The 22767-nt window shown below is 43.3% G+C and overlaps 1 protein-coding gene across 3 annotated transcripts in view; it reads right to left on the reverse strand.

The window, feature by feature from the left end:
* KDM5B (lysine demethylase 5B) overlaps window positions 1–22767 on the reverse strand; it is a 90980-nt gene that overhangs the window by 9383 nt on the left and 58830 nt on the right. The window contains exons 13-22 of one of the 3 annotated variants that reach the window (XR_014817548.1): window positions 21026–21145; window positions 19576–19770; window positions 11784–11965; window positions 11231–11355; window positions 9991–10141; window positions 9782–9896; window positions 9038–9393; window positions 7714–8147; window positions 2280–3008; window positions 1231–1389 (exon numbers count right to left, since the gene is read on the reverse strand). Coding sequence is in view for 1 of the 3 variants with exons in the window: in XM_021064567.2 (XP_020920226.2) it covers window positions 1231–1389; window positions 2280–2459; window positions 8009–8147; window positions 9038–9393; window positions 9782–9896; window positions 9991–10141; window positions 11231–11355; window positions 11784–11965; window positions 19576–19770; window positions 21026–21145 (1722 nt within the window). In the remaining 2 variants the exon portion in view is untranslated. Of the gene's footprint in view, window positions 1–1230; window positions 1390–2279; window positions 3009–5180; window positions 5715–6824; window positions 8148–9037; window positions 9394–9781; window positions 9897–9990; window positions 10142–11230; window positions 11356–11783; window positions 11966–19575; window positions 19771–21025; window positions 21146–22767 lie in introns of those variants that run through there. The other 2 variants (XM_021064567.2, XR_014817549.1) reach the window with 2 other exon arrangements.

A 22767-nucleotide genomic window follows, 5' to 3' on the forward strand; every position in this document is an offset into this window, starting at 1 on the left:
GTGCTGCTGGTGGCAACAGAAAACTGGTATAGCCACTGGGAAACAGTGTGGAGGGTCCTCAAAACACTAAATAAATGTAAAACTATCACAGGACCCAGCAATTCTACTTCTGGATTATTTATCTAATGGAAATGAAAACACTAACTTGAAAAGATATCTGCATTCCCACGTTCAATGCAGCATTGTTCACAACAGCCAAGATATGGAAACAACCTAAGTGTCCACAGATGGATGAACGGATAAAGGAAACGTGGTGTGTATACACAATGAATATTATTTCACATAGAAAAGAAAATCCTTCCATTTGCAAAAACATAAATGGACTCTGAGAGCACTGTGCTAAGTCAAACAAGTCAGAAAAAGGCAAACAGTGCATGATTTCACTTAAACATGTAATCTAAAAAACAAACAAACAAAAAACCAACCCCACAGACACAGAGACTAGATTGGTGTTGCCAGAAGCAGAGGTGGGGAGCTGAGAGAAGGGGGTCAAAAGGTACAAACTTCTAGTTATAAAATAAGTCAGTCCTGGGGATGTGGTGTACAGCATGGTGACTACAATCATTCATAATAGGTTGTATATTTAAAAGATGCTAAGAGAGTAGATCTTCAAAGTTATCATAAGGAAAATGGCAACAATTCATGATGATAGATATTAACTAGACCTATAATGATCACTTTGCAATATATAAACATATGTCAAATCACTGTGTTGTATATCTGAAATTAATATAATGCTACAGGTCAATTATAGCTCAAATAAAAAAATTTAAAAAGCATCCTGATCACATAGCTATGATACTGTGCTCACTACACATTAGCTAGATGGTGATTCATCTTCTTGAAGATACAATCTTTGAATCAACAATGCTTAACACTAAACACAGGTCAGACTCAAAAGTGCCCAGAACACTTGTCAGGTTATTTCCTCCTGTAAACTAGTAAGCTGACACTGCAGTTCTGGATCTGCTAGCCGTGGTGCCCTGAGTCAGCACCCTTGGACCAAGCCATAGGTGGTTTCTGAGTCTAGGAGGCCTTTGCTGACCCTTTGGCACTTCCATGCACCCTCAATTCCAAACTTTTACAAATGAAAATCCCTCATAATTGTTTTGGTAAAATGGAGTACTTTTAAAGTTTTTCTTCTACTTGCTTTCCTAATATTCCCAGTAAACAAGAAAAGATTAGAAATTACCCTCCCCCACTGAGAAAAGAGGAGAGCCCAGTACGCACAGCGGAAGCAGTCTCTCTGCTTTCCATCAGAGCTCTCTCCAAGTCACTCAGACTCTCTACTCTAGGGCTTTTCTTCCTGCCACTTGGCAAGGGCTCCTTTAACTTTCTCTGCTTCCTCTTCAACCCCAAAAGGCCAACATCACATCGAGGACACAGCACCTGATGTGGAACAAAGCACAACCACTGGTAAAAACAGATCTCGGGTAAAACATTAGAAGTCAAAAAATAAAGGTCTAAGCAGCAGAAAGCGTGTTCTTCTTTTCTTGGTATTTTCTGTGTAACATGCAGCCCTGAAGCCAGAAACCCTACTCTAGAAAGGAGGGAAGAAAGGAGAGAAGGGAGGTCGGTCGAGTTCCTGTTGTGGCTCAGTGGAAACGAGTCTGACTAGCATCCATGAGGACGTAGGTTCGATCCCTGGCATCAATCAGGGTTAAGGATCCGGCATTGCTGTGAGCTGTGGTGTAGGTCACAGATGCAGCTTAGATCTGGCATTGCTGTGGCTGTGGTGTAGACCAGCGGGTACACCTCCGACACGACCCACAGCCTGGGGACCTCCATATGCCTCGCGTGCAGCTCTAAAAAGACAAAAAAAAAAGAAAAAGAAAAAGAAGGGGAGGGAAGAAAGGATTTCACAAGAGACAGACGTTGATTCCAGAGTCAATCAAACAGTGTTAAAAAAGTGTGACATAGAATGACTGCAATCATAATGGATGGCCAGTACCAGCTTACAGAAAATATAAAAAGTGCAACTAGAGCACTTTAAGAGGTAGATGAGATCATTTCTAAAGCTTGCTAAATGCAAGTGGTAAAGCATGGCCAAGGCTAAATAGCCAATCTCAACAGACTGAGGAACTTCAATGAGGAAAAGTTCCTTCTTAGACAGTGAACGCTATCCCTAAACACACCCAGAAAACGTTTAAAGGTTATTTCACTAACTCAGAAGAATCTCCCTGGCTCTTCTGAAAAGGCTCTTCTGAAAAAAGTGACTCTTAAAACATAGATCATTCAGGGGATTAAAGATCCTGTAGGTGGGTTGACTGCAAACTTACCTCTAAGAGAGAAAAGGATGAATTCTCAGTCAAGAATGTGTTAGCAGCACATTCTTTCCAAACATGAACCTCAGCTACTAGCGACTCCAGCCTCGGTAAAGAACTCAGATGCACAGGGATGGATCGGCCTCGCGTAACAAGCTCTATCAGTGTGTCCAAAACTGGCACACGTCCGCCAACCTAGTAAGTTAAGGAAAAACAGCACTTTTATGTAAGTGGGAAAGCACCATTCAGGCTGGGCCTAGCCCATCATTACAACCTACTGAATTCACAGGCAGGGAGTAACCATAGTGGCTCAGTGGTTAACAAACCCGACCAGTATCCATGAGGATGCAGGATTGGTACTGCTGTGGGTTAAGGATCTGGTACTGCCGTGAGCTGTGGTGTAGGTTGCAGACTTGGCTCGGATCCTGCATTGCTGGGTTATAGACTAGCGGCCTCAAGTCTGATTGGACCCCCAGCCTGGAAACACCATATGCCACAGGTGAGGCCCTATAAAGTCAAAAAATAAATGGAAAAAAAAAAAATCAGGAGTTCCTGTCGTGGCTCAGTGGTTAATGAATCCAACTAAGAACGATGAGGTTGCAGGTTCGATCCCTGGCCTCGCTCAGTGGGTTAAGGATCCGGCATTGCCTAGAGCTGTGGTGTGGGTTGCAGACACAGCTCAGACCCCAAGTTGCTGTGGCTCTGATGTAGGCAGGCGGCTACAGCTCTGATTTGACCCCTAGCCTGGGAACCTCCATATGCCTCGGGGGCAGCCCTGGAAAAAGGCAAAAAGACAAAAAATAAAAATAAATACATTCACCGGCAGATGACTAACAGTGGTGGAAGTGGGGTGATGTGTAAAGTAAAAGTGGGTTGGAAGTAGGGTGATGTGTAAAGTAAAAACCTTATTTGTGCTGGGCCCACAGACAGAACTTTGGATCTCGCTTACCTGTGGTCCCTTTGTTCTGACTATTCACTTGTCATTTTGGTCCCTATGGACGGTTTGAAACAAATTCAACAGAAACGTGAGTTGTTAATAGCTTAAAAGACTTCCATACTGACTTGGATAAATAAAAGCAACAAGACAGGGAGTTCCTGCTGTGGCTTAACAGAAACAAACCTGACTAGTACCCATGAGACTGCAGGTTCGATCTCTTGGGCATTGCTGTGAGCTGTGCTCTAGGTCACAGACACGGCTCAGATCTGGTGTTGCTATGGCTATGGTGTAGGCCAGTAGCTGTAGGTAGCTCCGCTTCAACACCCAACCTAGGAGCTTCCATATACTGTAGGTGCAGCCCTTAAAAAAAAAAAAAAAAAGCAACAAGACAATATATTACTGCAATTCATGCATCAATGCATCAATGATGGATTATAGTAGTAACTCAGTATAAATTATTCAGGAAACTAAAACGAGTTGAGAAAGCCCACTGGTTCCTGAACTTTGTTAAACATTAAGAGTCACCTGGGAAGCTGTTTAAACAATGTCCTGCCCCCTCTTCTTTTTTTTTTTTTTTGCTATTTCTTTGGGCCGCTCCCACGGCATATGGAGGTTCCCAGACTAGGGGTTGAATCGGAGCTGTAGCCCCCGGCCTATACCACAGCCACAGCAATGCGGGATCCGAGCCACGTCTGCAACCTACACCACAGCTCACGGCAACACCGGATCATTAACCCGCTGAGCGAGGCCAGGGACCGAACCCGAAACCTCATGGTTCCTAGTCGGATTCGTTAACCACTGTGCCACAACGGGAACTCCTGCCCCCTCTTTCTGATTTAAATCACCAGGGAAGAGCTCATGAATTTGCATATCTTACAAGTTTCCACTGATGCTGCTGGTACTGGGACCACATTCTGAAAATGAGATATCCAAACTGCCAAGAAGAATAAAACCTTTGGGGGCAGGGTGTGCAGAGAAGCCTTGGTACTGCTCTAAGCCAGTAGGAGCTATCACCATCACTAAGTGCACCATCCAGATGTCTCCTGATGTGACACAACAGGAAGTATACGACAGCATCTGATATTGTGACAAACTCCAGGTTAAAAATATTTAACTTACGTCCACCAGATCCGGCACTGCCCTGGGCTGTGGTGTAGATCGAAGACACAGCTCAGATCCCTCACTGCTATCGATGTGGCATAGGCTGGCAGCTGCAGCAACAACTCAACCCCTAGCCTGAGAACCTCCATGTGCCACAGGTACAGCCATGAAAAGCAAAAAAAAAAAAAAAGTCCATCAAGGTTTAGAAATTAACTTCTAGTTTACAGAAGGTAGAAATCGCCATGAAGAAAAGAGCTAGGCCAAGTCTGGAGGGAGGAGCATCCCACAGGATAACTGTTCTGAACAGTAACATAAAAACAGATGGGGAGTTCCCGTCGTGGCGCAGTGGTTAACGAATCCGACTAGGAACCATGAGGTTGCGGGTTCGGTCCCTGCCCTTGCTCAGTGGGTTAACGATCTGGCGTTGTTGCCGTGAGCTGCGGTGTAGGTTGCAGACGCGGCTCGGATTCCGCGTTGCTGTGGCTCTGGCGTAGGCCGGGGGCTACAACTCCGATTCAACCCCTAGCCTGGGAACCTCCATATGCCGCGGGAGTGGCCCAAGAAATAGCAACAACAACAACAACAACAACAAAAGACAAAAGACAAAAAAACAAAACAAAACAAAACAAAAAAAAGATGGATGATGGGACCCGTCTTGGTGCAGCAGAAATGAATCTGACTAGGAACCATGAGGTTTTGGGTTGGATATCCCTGGCCTCACTCAGTGGGTTAAGAATCTGGCGTTGCCCTGAGCTGTGGTGTAGGTCGCAGATGCGGCTTGGATCTGGTGTCTCTGTGGCTTTGATGTAGGCTGGCGGCTGCAGCTCCGATGACACCTCTAGCCTGGGACCTTCCATATGCTGCAGGTGTGGCCCTAAGATGACAAACAAAAACAAAACGAAACAAAAAAATGGATGGGGAAAAGAGCTTTAAGAGTAAAAGAAATGTCCCAAGATACAGCAATTAGATGAATGCGTGGTCTTGGACTGGAAACCAAGCGAAAATTGAATGTAGACTAGGTAGACTGATGTTCTGGTGCTTCAATTTATTCCTAAGGGGATTGAAACCATGAGGGTATAGGTATTCAGCTGGATGCTTAAAAAAGGTGACTTGCAAATGACATACTCTGCCTACGGTACTCAATTTAGAAACATATGGAGCACTCCCTGTGTGTAAAGCAGAATATGAGATGACATTTAAAATAAACCTTGTTGGAGTTCCTGTCGTGGCTGAGTGATTAACAAATCCAACTAGGAACCATGAGGTTGTGGGTTGGATCCCTGGCCTTGCTCAGTGGGTTAAGGATCTGGCGTTGACGTGAGCTGTGGTGTAGGTCACAGACATGGCTTGGATCCCGAGTTGCTGTGGCTCTGGCGTAGGCCGGCGGCTGCAGCTTCAATTAGACCCCTAGCCTGGGAACCTCCATATGCCATGGGAGCGGCCCTAGAAAAAGGCAAAAAGACAAAAATAAATAAATAAGTAAAATAAAATAAACCTTTTTTAGTGGATTATTTATTTTAAATGTCATCCCACATCTCTCTACTAGTCCTTAAACATATGATGCAAGCAAAGGCTAGGTGGTTGTTTCAGGAATGGAGGAAACGTTGCTTTATTTCCTTACGGACACTGTTTTGTTGGAAATACAGTACACTAAGTGGGACATACATTTCAACACGTGAAGGGAACAAACCTATTCAGAATCATGTCCTCACCTCTGGTCTCCCACGCTTACCTCTCCTTAGGGCAATGACCTCACCTTCTGGCTGCTACCAGCCGCAGTGAAAGGGGGAACCATGACTTTAAGCACTACAGTCCTAACAATCACCACCACGAGCCTGCATCAAAAATCCCACTGAGGATGTTTATTCACATGGCAAACAACTTCCTGGCTGGCTAGGGTCATCCCTTAATTACATAATATTTACCAAACAGTGTATCTTCTCCCCGCTCCCGTTTTTTAAGGGCCACACCTGTGGCATATGGAGGTGCCCAGGCTAGGGGTTGAATCGGAGCCACAGCAACCAGCCTACGCCACAGCCACTCCAGATCTGAACCCCATCTACAACCTACACCACAGCAACGCCAGATGCTTAACCTACAGAGCGAGGCCAGGCCGCGTCTTCATGGATACTAATTGGTTTCATTACCATTGAGCCACAACGGGAACTCCTCTTCATTAACTAGAATAGATGTCCAGATGTTTTGTTGAAAATTTCTGGCTAAAACTGTATTGTTTGGCATCTCTCGTTAGCAACTGGTCAATCAGCACCTTAAAACTCTGCACACAAAAACAAAAAAACAAAAAAACAAACAAAAAAAAGGAGTTCCTGTCGTGGCGCAGTGGTTAACGAATCCGACTAGGAACCATGAGGTTGCGGGTTCGGTCCCTGCCCTTGCTCAGTGGGTTAACGATCTGGCGTTGTTGCCGTGAGCTGTGGTGTAGATTGCAGACGCGGCTCGGATCCTGCGTTGCTGTGGCTCTGGCATAGGCTGGCAGCTACAGCTCCGATTAGACCCCTAGCCTGGGAACCTTCATATGCTGCAGCAGCGGCCCAAGAAATAGCAAAAAAGACAAAAAACAAAAAACAAACAAAAAAAAAACTCTGCAGATATTCAAAAAACTAAATGGTATTTTATTCCTAGAATCTGATGGCTTCAATAAGACTGAACTTGAGACTTAATAACAATGTAAATTAAAAATTAAAAAACTTAGCCCATTAAATAATTCGAAGATCTTTTTTCTCAATAGGCCCATAAGACCACTGGTTTATGATTAGAGAGAAAAAGGAAAACACCCCCACCAACCACTTCTCAAATAAATTTATCCAGCCGAAAACTGGGAAAAACAGAATATATTGTCTGTACCTTAATAGCACTACACGTGAATTTAATTTTCTAATAGGGCCATAGATACATAGTGCTAATTACTTTAGAACTTGCTCAATTTCATTTCTTTTGTAGGGTGGGGAAGCACTTCAAAGTCACTACTTGGTAAAAAGCCTGGGCCTTAGGGCATATAGCTTAGCCATGTAATGACATACCAAGCTTTGCTGACTCTTCACTCTGGACTGTCTAAACTCCAAGTAGTTGGCAAGCCAACAAGAGACAGTTATACTTATCAAAGATTAGAAACTATATATATTCTCCCACATGTTGATTTTTAGGTCTTTTCCTTCAATCTCCAACCAAGTACTTAAGTTTGTCATGGGATGGGAGTTCCCGTCGTGGCTCAGTGGCTAATGAATCTGACCAGGAACCATGAGGTTGCCAGTTTGATCCCTGGCCTTGCTCAGTGGGTTAAGGATCCAGCGTTGCTGTGAGATGTGGTGTAGGTCACAGACGCGGCTCAGATTCTGCGATGCTGTGGCTCTGGCGAAGGCTGGTGGCTACAGCTCCGATGAGACCCCTAGCCTGGGAACCTCCATATGCCGTGGGAGTGGCCCTAGAAAAGGCAGAAAGACAAAAAAAAAAAAAAAGAGAAAGTTTGTTATGGGAGACTCCCAAGCTCCTAGACAAAAGTTGGTTAGACCTAAGCTTTAAACACTTCAGCCCACTGGCCAGGACAAGAGCTAAGATAGGTAAATGCATCTACATAAGGTTTAAGAGAATTAGTCACCTGACCAACCCAAACGCTGAACCTACACGGTGAGATCCTACTCTTGCTCTTTACAAATGTGCCTATACACTGCACATTTTGTAAACCCACCTGCAGGGCCTCTACGTCCTGAAGCCAGTCTCTGGCTCTCTGCACAGAGTCCTTCAGAGCTGCACCGCTGGGCAGGTACGCGGGGATCTCCTCCATCTCTTTCACCACTGTTGCAAGGCTGTTCAACGAATGCCGAGGCCTGAAAAAGACAAACACTGTCAGCACTCTACACGGTGGCTCATTTTGCTTATGGTTTACCAAATGAGAAAAATCACTCCAAAGGAAATCCAAAACAGCAACTTTTTTCAAATGGAAATTAACTACTAGGTATCAAATTATCTAGTTTCAAATGGCTGCATAAGACTTGCACAGAACCATAAATGTCTGTACAACCTAGGAATTTCTTGTACTTTTATGTTGTCAACTGGACCAGTAAAGATTGTCAAGTAGAAAGCAAGATCAAGGGAGGAAGCATCTTCTCTCCTAGGTGCAGTCTAAGTCCAATATGTCTCTCAGATAAGGTATAGTCACTAAGCAACAGCACCAGTGTTGGGAATTACAGGACCATCTTTGCTTTAAAGACAGTGCACACTGACTCTCAGACACTTCTCTTTAAGTTTCTGGGATCCCATTATTAGCTGTGGGTTTGAACAGTTGCACTTGGAGTTCCCGTTGTGGCTCAGCAGTAACAAATCCAACGGTATCCATGAGGATGTGGGTTTGATCCTGGCCTCACTCAATGGGTTAAGGATCTGACATTACTGTGAGCTGTGGTGAAGGTTGCGGACACAGCTCAGATTCTGCATTGCTGTGACTGTGGTATAGGCTAGCAGCTGTAGCTCTGATTCCACCCCTACCCTGGGAACCTCCACATGCTGCAGGTGCGGCCCTAAAAAAGACAAGAAGTCACACACACACACAATATTCTTTTGTCTAAGTTCCAAAGGAGCCGCAAACAAGTCAGGTATTTCTACGTATACAACTCCCCTAAGTGCACAAAGGTCACACGTCAACCCCTGTGCTCTGTGCTCCACCATGGATGCAGTGCCCAGCCTTCCCCAGGGCAGAGGCGTTGGTGTGCTTATTTACCTGGCCTTGAGGAGGCTCCTGGCTTTGTCATCCCAGTGCTCTGACACAGTGAGCAGTTCCTGAAGCCGAGCCATTGCTTTCTCCACAGCTGAATATGGGGCCAGACCCACCCCCAAGTCTATGAGACGTCTCATATCATCCAAGGTGAGGGAGCTGGGGTCTAAGCAAGCTTGCTGCACCTCTTCCAGCCAATGGGCCTGCTCCAGACGGGTACGCATCTCAGCAAGCTGTGGAAGCTCAACATCAAACTCAAAGCTGACATCTAGCAAATCTTGCAGCTCAGCAGCACTGGGCATCTCCTCAGAGAGCAATTTCTGGCTATGCTGTTGGAAATCTTCTACACGATTCAAGAGATCCTAAAAGAACAGATTGTTGCATCAAAACAGTAATTTCTGTAACTGGCTTCTTATATGCTTAGAATTGTCAATGCATATTCTACATGACCCTCTTCCATCTCACTTTATTTTAGCAACAATACGGGTAAACAGCATAATACATAAGCCAATTGACAGCTAAAACAAGTGACTATAACAGACATACCAACTGTGAGGAGTAGCTGGTGGTAAATTTCCAGGTAAAAATTTCTGACTTTCTCCTCTGCACGCATGTTATAATCTCTTTATACACGCATACCACTCAATATGTTATTAGAAACATTTGCCAATAATGTACAAATTAACCACCCAAAATGATAAGTGAGCTTATTTACAAAACATAAAGCAGCAGCACCTCCCATCCAGTTACCTTCAGCAGTGGAGTCTGGCTAAGAACACAGGGAAGAGCATACAGCTGTGTCACAAACTGCCGGAGCTCATTCACCGTCAGCTGGTTGTGGGATTTCCCTCCCCCAGATCGGTATCTAGAGACAAAGGCCCAAGAAGCCAAGTGAGAACACACCCACCCTTCCCAGTCTGGGCTATGGGAGAGCCCTAACCAGTCCGTGCAGTACCCACCTCGTCTGCCTTTTGCCGTTAAGCAGCTGCTGTGCGACAGAGGCACACTTCTCGGCATCCTGTGTGACTAAGCGGAGGTGACGTAAAAGATCGTTGTCTGGGAATTTCTTCATCTCAGATTCTTCAATCAAAGCCTTAAAGCTGACAAGGCCTAGGGATAAAGAAAAGGTCCCCGTTTTTGTGATCATTATGTATGAAATACAGGGGGGAGGGGTTTGCAAATATCAGTTCTTATCTATAGATATTTGCAATATTCCACCTCTTTAATAAATGTGTTCATTTGATGGGGGAGGTGTACTGAGGATGGAGTGCTTTAAAAAGTGCCTAGACTAAATACGGCTGATGGATTATACCGATGTCAATCTCCTGGTTACGATACTGAAACTTAGGGTATAACCTTTGACAAGGTTATACCTTGTCAAAACAGATCAAATCCAGATCTTAGTGTGGCTGGAACCACTTCTTCCTCCTGCATTTTACTCTGCCACTGGCAGGGAACTAGTAGGCTCAGAGCCACTGATACTGCACCCTCTCCTAAATGAGAAAGCCACAGAAAGGAAAGCAAATGAAAACACTTTGTGGAAAGAAATGGGAAGGCAAGCAGTGACTTTGAAAGGTAGTAACAAGAAACAGACTTTGACCTTGATTAGAATGAAGTACAGTAATAAACCAGCATTTCATAAACTCTTAATGGCATGCTGCCTTTGTGATGAGATCTATTTTAAGAAACAAAAAGGAGTTCCCGTTGTGGCTCAGCAGAAGCAAATCTGACTAATAGTCATGAGGACACAGGTTTGATCCCCGGCCTCCATCAGTGGGTTAAGGATCCGGTGTTTCCCTGAGCTGTGGTGTAGGTGGCAGACGAGGCTCAGATCTGGTTTTGCTGTGGCTGGAGGGTAGGCTGCAATCTGACTGCTAGCCTGGGAACCTCCACATGCTGTGGGTGTGGCCCTTAAAAAACAAACAAACAGAACAAAAACCTTTACTAAGGTTCCATATAAAATGTAAAATACTTTTTTGTTCCTGAGACAAAGAGGTATAAAGGTTATTATGTTTTATAACAATACCTCATCCTGTACAAGGGCATCCACCTCATCCACTCTTGACTTTAAAACCTCTGCTAACACTCTGAATCTGGCTGAACAATTTCAAGGAACTGGTTTGCTAACTTTTGGTTGGCTATATGATCATCAGTCCCAATGTGCCAATCACCAAACCACACTTTCTATATATTACATACTTTTCTTTTTATTGATCTTTGCCTCCAAAGCTTCATTCACATTCAAGGCCCATTCATTATAAGATTCAGCTCGAAGCTTCAATGCATTCATCATGGGGTAGAGGTCATCTAGAGTGTATCTATACCTGGAAACAGAAGAGTAGACTTAGCTTTGAGATATGTGGGTTTGGAGGAAATCAGACATTTCATTCTCAATGTCACTGAGCCTTTATTAAGAATTTAGTGTTTTCAGGAGTTCCCGTCATGGCACAGTGGTTAATGAATCCAACTAGGAACCATGAGGTTTTGGGTTCAATCCCTGGCCTTGCTCAGTAGGTTAAGGATCCGGCATGGCCGTGAGATGTGGTGTAGGTCGCAGACGCAGCTCGGATCCCATGTTGCTGTGGCTCTGGTGTAGGCCGGCAGCAACAGCTCCAATTAGACCCCTAGTCTGGGAACCTCCATGTGCCTCGGTGTGGCCCTAGAAAAGGCAAAAAGACAAAAAATAATAATAATAAAATACCCCCCCAAAAAATTTTGTTTTCATAGAAAAAAAATCATTTTTCTTACTCACCGCAGTTTATATTTATAAGGAGGACAGGAACATAATTCTTTTACATGATGCAGGCAAACAAGCAGGCCAGGTTTACAAGAACAGGAGATGGCAGACATGAAGCAAGTAGTTTTGCATTTTACACACTGACGCTCGTCATCTGGCAACAGCTCAAAGTCCATTCTTTCTGAATCAATTACTCCCTAGAATAAAGTGTACTTTAGAGCTCTACAAAGCATAATACAACCCACCAAAACAAACATGCAATAGCTGAGTTTTGTTTTGGCCACCCTATGGCATATGGAGTTCTTGGGCCAGGGATCAGATCCGAGCCAGTCACCACCTAAAGCCACAGATGTGGCAATGCTGAATCCTTAACCCACTGTGCTGGGCCTGAGGTCAAACCTTCATCTTGGAGTTCCCATCGTGGCTCAGTGGTTAATGAATCCGACTAGGTACCATGAGGTTGCAGGTTCGATCCCTGGCGTTGCTCAGTGGGTTAAGGATCCGGCATTGCCATGAGCTGTAGTGTAGATGGCAGATGCGGCTCGGATCCTGCATTGCTGTGGCTCTGGTGTAGGCCAGCAGCTATGGCTCCGATTTGACCCCTAGCCTGGGAACCTTCATATGCCGGAGAGCGGCCCAAGAAATGGCAAAAAGACAAAAAAAAAAACCAAAACGAACAAAAAAACAAACAAAAAAACCCCTCATCTCAGCGCTCCCAAGATCCCACTGATTATTCCATTGTGCCACAGCAGGAACTCCTTGTTTTAAATTTTTTAAGAGCCTCACCAAAATAGAGACTGTGTGACTTAAAATGTGTTGATCGGAGCTCCTGTTGCGGCTCAATGGTAACACACCCAACTAGAATCCATGAGGATAAGGGTTCGATCCGTGGTCCTCCTGCTCAGTGGGTTAAGGATCTAGCATTGCTGTAGCTGTGGTGTAGGCCAATGGCTGCAGTTACAATTTGACCCCTAGCCTGAGAACTTCCATGTGCCCCAAGTGTACCCCTAAAAAGACAAAATAAAATTTAAAAAAAGAAAAGAAAATACGTGGACCTGTCAAATGCGGGCAAGTTAACCTACTTCATTCGTGACTAGGGCAACCCCTCTGGACAAGGTAGGCCTTTATGTTTGGCATTTTGATCTGAGTATACAAAGTTCTTTTTTGTTTTTTTGTCTCTTGTCTTTTGCACCCGTGGCATATGGAGGTTCCCAGGCTAAGGGTCTAACTGGTGCTGCAGCTGCCAGCCTGAGCCATAGCCAGAGCAACGCCAGATATGAGCCATATCGGGGACCTATACCACAGCTCACGGCAATGCCGGATCCTTAACCCACAACCTCATGGTTCCTAGTTGGATTTGTTTCCATTGCGCCACGACTGGAACCCCTGAGTATGCAAAGTTCTTAACAGGCCTATAAAACTACTGAGATTAGCTATTTATTCTATTCCAAAATGTCTTTGTCCATATTTTGAGCATAGAAAAAAGGAAATACAAAAACATTCTACTTTAGAGTAATGAAGCTCGAGAATCCACAACCAAAAAATAAAAATAAATTTAAAAAAAAATAAAAGGAAAGATGGGTAAAATGAAAAAGATTATCATGTAGGAATTGTTGATGGGAAGATGCTGAGTGTTCTGTTAGCCTCTTACATGAATAGTTCTCTAAAAAGGTTGGAGAAGCTGCAGGCAGAGGCTGAGATCATAGTGAGGCATTTCCCTAACAGAAAGGGTGTCAGGAAAAAGGAGGTCTTAAAGCAGAAAGCTTCAAGAGCAGTTTGTAACACCTAACATTCAGCCCTTCTAGGACATACTGGGAAAATAAGGAAAATGCTAACAAATGAATTTTGTTTTAATCTGGACTTGACTGTTAAAAAGAACTTCATGATGGAGATGGCTAAATTTTTGTTTAAAATGAAATTAAGGATCATCTCTGAAGACTTAAGTTGAAAATGAATCTTTTTTTTTTTTTTTTTTTGCTTTTTAGGGCCACACCCATGGCATATGGAGGTTCCCACGCTAGAGGTCAAATCAGAGCTTCAGCTACCAGCCCACATCACAACAACAGCAATGTGGCATCCTAGCTGCATCTGCAACCTACACCACAGCTCACGGCAACGCAAGATCCTTAACTCACTGAGTGAGGCCAGGGATTGAACCCACAACCTCATGGTTCCTAGTGGCTAGTGGGATTCACTTCTGCTATGCCGTGATGGGAACTCCAAAAATGAATCATTTTAATTCAACCATCTCATTTGTAAATTTCTACATCTGGAAAAAAAATTTATGTTCTCCAAGTTCCAAAAATGGACAGGATTATGATTGAAGAGTAGGAGTACTTAAGCTCACCTTCTCTCACGAAAACATCAAAATTACAGCCAACTGCTAAAAAACCATCAACAAAGTTTTTGGTAGTTTTTGGAAACTACCAAAAAAGATATCCTACACCCAAAGTCAAAGAAGCCGCCACATCAAGATAGTAGGAGGGGTGCGTCTTTGATAATATAAGAAATCCCATACCCACCAGGTGGGTAACCCACAGACTGGAAAATAACTGCTGCAGAGGCTCTCCACAGGAGTGAGAGTTCTGAGGCCCACATCAGGTTCCCACACTTGGAGGTATGTCGCTGGAAGGAGCCCCCAGAGCATCTGGTATTGAGGTCCAGCAGGGTTTGTGCACAGGAGCCACACAGGACTGGGGGAAACAGAGACTCCACTCTTGGAGGGCATGCATAGGCTTTCATGTGCACTGGGTCCCAGGGCAAAGCAAGACTTGTAAGAATCTAGGTCAGATCTACCCTCGGCTCTTGGAGGATCTCTGGGGAAAACAGGGGGTGACTGTGGCTTAATTGGAGTCAGAGGTCTAAGGAATAATCATTGGAGTGAACTCCCTTGCAAGTGGCCATTGTGGAGAAATCTGGCTTCCCACCCATCAGGGCTGAGAAGCCCCAGGCCAAACACAGCCCCACCCATCAGGAAACAGACTGCCTAAACTAAAGCCCACCCCCCTACTCTGGCACACAGCCTCTAATCACACCCAGAGACAACACCCCACCCACCAGAGCAAGAGAGAAGACTCAGCTCCACCTACCAGTGGACAGGCACCAGGAAGCCTGGCAGCAAGCCCCCCAAAACCAACTTCACTCACCAAGGGTAGACACCAGAAACAAGAGAGGCTACTGTCTGCAAAAAGGAGACCACATAAAAAAAACTATATAAAATAAAAACTCAAAGAATTATGACTAAAATAAGGGAGCAAGAAAAAAACCCAGAAAAACAGCTACATGATCTGGAGATTACCAACCTATATGAAAAAGACGTTAGACTAATGATAGTAAAGATGATTCAAGATCTTGGGGAAAAAAAAAAAACTGTAGGCAAAAGTTGATAAATTGGAATTCCTGCTGTGGCTCAGTGGAAACGAATATGACTAGCATGCATGAGGATGCAGGTTTGATTCCTGGCCTTGCTCAGTGGGTTAAGGATCCAGTGTTGCCATGAACTGTGGTATAGGTCACAGATGCAGCTTGGATCCTGCATTGCTGTGGCTGAGGCATAGGTTGGTACCTACAGCTCTGATTCAACCCCTACCCTGGGAATCTCCATATGCCATGGATGTGGCCCTAAAAAGCCAAAAAAAAAAGGATAAATTATAAAAAAGAAAAAAGCACTGAACAAAGAAATAGGAGATTTAAAGATTATGTAATCATAAATGCAAAATTCAGTAATTGAAAAAATTCACTAGAAGCAACCAAGAGCAGAACACAGGAGGCAGAAGAACAAATAAATGAGGTAGAAGACAGACTGGTGGAAATCACTGACACAGAACAGAAAAGAAGAAGACTGAAAAGAAATAGACAGTCTAAGAGAACTCTGGAACAACTTTAAATGCATCAACATCTGGAGTTCCCATTCTGGCACAGTGGAAATGAACCCACCTAGTAACCATGAGGACACAGGTTTGATCCCAGGCCTTGCTCAGTGGGTCAAGAATCTGGTGTTGCCATGAGCTGTGGTAAAGGTCATAGACGCAGCCTGGATCCCACCCTGCTGTGGTGTAGGCTGGCAGCTATAGCTCTGCTTTAACCCCTAGCCTGGGAACTTCTATATGCCATGGGTGTGGCCCTAAAAAGCAAAAAAAAAAAAAAAAAAAAAAGTACCAACATCTGCATTATATGGATGCCAGAAGAGAGTGAAAGGGCCAGAGAAAATAATTTGAAGAGATAAGAACCAAAAACTTCCCTAACATGGGAAGGGACTCATTCACCCAAATCCTAGAAGCACAACGAGTACCATGTAAAATAAACCCAAGGAGGAATACCATGAAACACATATTAATCAAACTGTCCTAAATTAAAGACAAAGAGAAAAAACTGAAAGCAGCTAGGGAAAAGAAACAAGTAACACACAAGGGGACTCCGATAAGGTTATCAGCAGATTTTCAGAAGCAACTCTGCAGGTCAGAAAGGAGTGGCAGGATATACTTAAAGTGATGCAAGGAAAAAACTTCCAACTGAGAATACTCTACCCAGCAAGGCTTTCACTCAAATTTGAAAGAGCAATCAAAAGCTTTACAGATAAGCAAAAGCTAAGAGAATTCACCACTAAACCAACTTTACAATAAATACTAAAGGAACTTCTCTAGGTGGAAAAGGCCACAACTAGAAACAAAAAGATACAAATGAGAAGGCTCACTGGTAAAGGCAAACACAAAGTAAAACATAAAAGTAAAGGTAGGAAATCATCTATACATAAATATATTACCCAAAACCAAAAACCATGGAGAAGAGGAAGGTACAAATGCAGGATCCTGAAGATACAATTGCAATTAAGAGACAAACAACTTAATCTTGTATACATATAGACTACTCCATCAAAACTCTATGGTAACTGAAAACCAAAAATCTACAATAGATACACAAAAAGTAAGAAAAAGCAATCCAAACATAAAACTAAAGATAGTCATCAAACCACAAGAAAAGAGAACAAAAGAAAAAGGGAAGAAAAAAGACCAAAAACAAATCCAAAACAATTAAAAAAATGATAGTAAAAACATGCACATCATTTATTACCTTAAATGTAAATGGACTAAATGCTCCAAACAGACTGGATGCTAGTTCCTGTCATGGCTCAGTGGTTAATGAATCTGACTAGGAACCATGAGGATTCGGGTTTGATCCCTGGCCTCATTCAGTGGGTTAAGGATCCGGTGTTGCCGTGAGCTGTGGTGTAGGTCGCAGACGAGGCTCTGATTCTGCACTGCTGCGTCTCTGGCTTAAGCTGGCGGCTAGAGCTCTGATTAGACCCCTAGCCCGGGAACCTCCATATGCCTCAGGTGCCGCCCTAGAAAAGGCAAAAAGACAAAAACAAAAACAAACAAACAGACTGGATGAATGGATACAAACACAGGACCCATTTATATGCTGCCTCCAAGTTCACTTCAGTTCTAGGGACACATACAAACTATAAGTAGGAGGATGCAAGAAGATATTCTATGCAAACAATATCAAAAGAAAGCTGGAACAGCAATACTCTCATCAGACAAAACAGACCTTTTTAATGTTACAAGAGACAAAGAAGGACATTATATAATGATCAAAAGGCTCAATCCAAGAAAAAGATGTAACAACCGTAAACATATATGCATTCAACATAAGAGCACCTCAATATATAACTGCTAACAGCCTTAAAAGGAGAGAACAGCCTTAAAAGGGACTTGAACCTGCATCAAAGCAGTGACAAGGCCAGATCCTTAACCTGCTGCACCACAGCAGTAACTCCCCAATCGTATTTTTATTTTAATTTTTTGTCTTTTTTTTTTAGGGCCACACCCACAGCATATGGAGGTCCCCAGGCTAGAGGTCGGATCATAGCTGTAGCTGCCAGACTACACCACAGCCACAGCAACACCAGATCCAAGCCACATCTGCAACCTACATGACAGCTCAGGGCAACGCTGGATCCTTAAACCCACTGAGAGAGGCCAGGGATCAAACCTGCATCCTCATGGATACTAGTCAGATTTGTTTCCACTGAGACACCATGGGGAACTCCCCCAAATGTATTTTTAAAAACTAGCAATAAACAGTTGGAAATTTTTAAAAAGGTTAAAATACCATATAATATTACCAAAACATATGAAATACATAATTATGAACCCAAGAAAATATATGTAAAATCTGTGCTGCAATTTACAAAATACCGAATGAAAGAAATCGAGGCCTAAATAGAGGTGATATACTAGGTGATATACTAGGTCCATGGATTGGAAGATATCAATTCTCCACAGGTTTAATCACATTCCAATCAAATTCCCAACAGACTTTTTGGTAGAAATCAATAAGCTGCTTCTCAACTTTACACAGAAAAGCAAAGGAACTAAAATGGCTAAACAATTTTTAAGAGGAACAAAGTTGGAGGACTCACACTACCTCATTTCAAGACTTATTAGAAAGAGAAATAAGACCATACGGTATTACCAAGAAAATAAATGCATAGACCAACAGACTAGAACAGAGTTAAAAAAAACAGCTCCACTCATACGTGATTTAATTTCGACCAAGGTGCCAGGGCAACTCAAAGGAAAAAGGAGTCTTTTCAAGGAATGGTGATAGTACAATTGGACAGTCATATGCAAAAACAGTTAATCTCAATACACACCTTGCCATAAATAAAAAGTTACTTAAAACGATTAAAGACTTAAATTGAAACCTAAAACTAGAAATTCTAGATGACTGCACAAGAGAAAACTTTTGTGACTGCAGTTAGGCAAAGATTTCTTAAGGATACACCAAAAGAGATCCATTAAAAAAAAAAAAAAAAAAGATAAACTTAATTTCATCAAAATGAAGAACTTCTGCTATTTGAAACACACAGCTAAAAGGATGAAATGACAACCAGAAGAAAATATCTGCAGAACACTTATGTGAAGACTGGTGTCTAGAATATACAAATCTCACAATAATCCAATAAAAAAGAGATGGAGGAGTTCCTGCTGAGGCTCAGCAGTTAGCAAACCCGACTAGCATTCATGAGGACATGGGTTTGATCCCTGGCCTCACTCAGTGGGTTGGGGATCTGGAGTTGACGTGAGCTGTGGTATAGGCTGCAGATGTGGCTCGGATCCCACATGGTTGTGGCTGTGGTGTAGGCCAGTGGCTACAGCTCCAACTGGACCCCTAGCCTGGGAACTTCCATATGCTGTGCTGTGGCCCTAAAAAAGACAAAAAAAGATAAAAAAATGAAAAATAAAAGCAAAATGAGACAGGAGCTCTTCCTGTTGTGACACAATGGAAATGAATCCAACTAGTAACAAGATGATACGAGTTCGATCCCTGGCCTCACTCAGTGGATTAAGGATCTGGTGTTGCCATGAACTGTGGTGTAGCTCATATACATGGCTTAGATCTGGATCCGGTGTCGCTGTGGCTGTGGTGTGAGCTGGCAGCCGTAGCTCCAATTCGACCCCTAGCCTGGGAACCTCCAAATGCCGCAGGTGCAGTCCTTTAAAAAAAAAAAAAAAAAAGAGAGAGAGAGAGAGAAAAAAAGAAGGCACAATGAGACAATAGAATGGTCTTTTTGTTTTTTCGTCACAACCATGGCATATGGAAGTTTTCAGGCTAGAGACCAAACCTGAGCTACCGCGAAGACAATACTCAACATTGGATCCTTAACCTGCTGTGCCATAGCAGTAACTCCAAGGATGGTCTTAAAGGAAATCAGACTTAGCAAAGTCTCCTTAAAATGGTATCAAAGTGCATAAGAAAATTTACTAAGTAAAACACATGGTTGGGGTTCCAGAAATCTTACCAATTTCCGGACAGTTTCTCTTAGAGCCTTCTCATCCTCAATCATGATGGCCATATCTTTCTGAACGGTTGATGCCACGACAACGTCTAGTACGTCCGCCTTGGAAGCCATCCTGCAAATCATCTCATCGTGGGAGAAGACACAATAGCGATGCAGTAGGCGGTAATGTTCCACGCATTGTCGGCCTAAGGGCAACTGTGCCCAAGATAGGGGAGGACATGTGACTTTCATCTCTCTCCTTCCTGTTTCCAAAGACTTATGACTGTTACTATCAAATTACCAAATACCATTTCCTGGGTCATCATCAACCTTTCCAAAACTAAGAGGCCTCGGACTGTTTAAAATCTTTGCATCTCAAAGATCTGGCATATCAGGTGCCTAAATTAAAAAGTAGTTTAAAAAATCCAACATATTGGAGTTCCCGTCGTGGTGCAGAATCCGCCTAGGAACCATGAGTTTTCAGGTTCGATCCCTGGCCTTGCTCAGTGGGTTAAGAATCTGTTGTTGCCGAAAGCTGTGGTGTAGGTCGCAGACTCAGCTCGATCTGGCGCTGGCTGTGGCTGTGGCATAGGCCGGCGGCTGTAGCTCCAATTCAACCCCTATTCTGGGAACCTCTATATGCCATGGGTATGGCCCTAAAATAAAAAATAAAATCCAACATATTAATAATGTATTAAATGTCTGCAACAATGTACAATCTAATTATGAATGCAAATTTGCACATTTCATGAACAGTGTTGAACTGACGTGGTTAAACTATTTCAAGGCACCATAATGCTCTAAAAACTATAGATACAGATAGTACTATTATCAGGTAAGGCACTAAAACAAGGTTATAATTCATTAGGTTTAATATCACACCCACTTAAACTAGATAGTTCTCTTTAGGTAAATGACATATTAACACTTACACAAAAACTCCACTTTACAATGACCTAAAATCAAATGTCAATAAAGTTACCGTTGTGGCTCAGTGGTAATGAACCTGAATAGTATCCATGAGGATGCAGGTTCTACCCCTGGCCTCAGTCAGTTGGTTAAGGATCTGGCATTGCTGTGGCTATGGTGTAAACTGGCAGCTGCAGCTCTGATCTGACCCCTCGCCTGGCAACTTCCATATGCCGAAGTTGCAGCCCTAAAAAGCAAAAAACAAAAAAAGCAAATGTCAATAAAAATTTCTGTGCTGTGGATAACTGAAGCCAGTGCTGCAGAAAGTACAATCTTAAGACTGGGGCTCCTTGTTATCATTTTGCAATGTAAATGAACAGACTCCATATTGGGTCTTACTTCTTGCAAGTGGGCCAGTGCTTCTCTTGCTGCCGGAGGGATACGACTGGCAGACCTATCATTTGGGCAGCAATTGGCTTGAGCAACTAGACACATGAAAGCTTTAACAGCATTATATACCATGAAAAACAGTAACTGAAAAGGCTAAGTCATAATTACATACCCAATCAACAGTGCAGAAGTTAACAGCCTCAGCAAAATTAAAACCTTGATTGAAACCGCTGTGGTAGGCTCTTGGAAACGTAATCACAAACTCCCCAGCACACTGATTAGTTCGGTAAACCTAAGGAGATAGAAATCAGAGATTTTTAATGACATTCTCACAAAAGACAATCTGGGAGTGCATGTGATGGCACAGTGGGTTGTGGGTTAAGAATCCGACTAGCAGCTCGGATCACTGTGGAGGGGCAGGTTCAATCCCTAGCCCGGTGCTGTGGGTTAAAGGATCCAGTGTTGAATCCAGTGTTGACTCGGATTCAATCCCTGGCCCAGGAACTTCCATATGCTGTGGATGTGGCCATAAAACTTTTAAAAACCCAGCAGAGAAATAGACTGTCACATGATTTTCCAGAAAGGGTCAGAAACAAAGTATGGCTGAATATCACCTTAAGTTACTTGTTTCTGCCACAACATGCAAGTGGTACCCTCAGACTTACAGGGTTGATTAGTATCTCACAGAAAACAGCTTATCCTACAAAATCTCGCTCCAACCAGGATCAGGACACATCTTTCTAAACAGAGCTACAACTATGAATATACTACTATTATAATACCAAAATAGGATCTCCTGCCACCAATTAAAGAAATTCCACTCTATTTTAAGGATCTCATTCTATACAAAGCTCTTCCTGATTTGGGCCTCAAACTTAATTGCCATCAATAATTCCTTTTCCCACCACCCTCACCCAAAAAACACTTATACTGCTCTAGACACGCAATCTTCAAAATGAACAGTAACACAATAATAACATTAGATGTCTTTTCTTTTTTTTCTTTTTTTGGTCTTTTTGTCTTTTTTTATGGCCGCACTGCGGCATATGGAGGTTCTCAGCCTAGGGGTCGAATCGTAGCTGTAGCTACTGGCCTACACCACAGCCACAGCAACGCCAGATCCTTAACCCACTGAGCGAGGCCAGGGACTGAACCTGCATCCTCAAGGATACTAGTCAGGTTCGTTAACCACTAAGCCATGACAGCAACTTCTAGATGTTTTTTCAATACCCATCTCCACCAGTGGTTCTCCAAAACGTAGTTCCCAGACCAAGAGCAGCAGTACCAAGGGGCAATGTGCTGGACGTGCAATTTCCCAGGCCAAAGGACTAGCTGCTTCCAGGTAAGGCCCGGCCCTGTGCTGGGACATGAGGCGAAGTCTACAGGCCACTAAGCACAACATGAGCACAACCTCATGTTGTGCAGCAGGACCACCTCCTCCCCTACAGCCCTCTGCCACACATATTTCATAGCACCAAGTCCTGGCTCAAGTACCACTAGAGGCTCTTTCTCATTCTCCAGAGTTAATGTGTCAGCCTCTAAGCCATAAAACCAAGGAACCCTTCCATTATCTGTGTAAATATTATGTCTTTTCCCTTAAATTGAGTCCCCAGATACATGAGTTTGCTCATCTACCGGTATATGTCCAGAATACAGTTCCATATAGTTTGCTCAACTATTAAATAGGGCCAAGGGTCTCTTCTAAAGCCAGCCACTCAAAACAAATCAGAGAGACCCATCAACACGAGGGAGGAAAAACATCAATATGGAAAATATCAACGAGGAGAAGATGGTAGTATTTTGATGGTTATTAGTCCTTATTTCATAAACTTTGGCCCATGATTAATACATGATCCTTCAAAAAAAAGTCCTTTCTGAAGTTCCTGTCATGGCTCAGTGGTTAACAAATCTGAC

This window comes from Sus scrofa, chromosome 10 (genome assembly GCF_054392235.1).
Source record: "Sus scrofa isolate SSC_HxYL_T2T_F1_AM1 chromosome 10, Sscrofa_HxYL_maternal_Yorkshire_Landrace_v2.0, whole genome shotgun sequence".
NCBI classification, from domain to species: Eukaryota; Metazoa; Chordata; class Mammalia; order Artiodactyla; family Suidae; genus Sus; species Sus scrofa.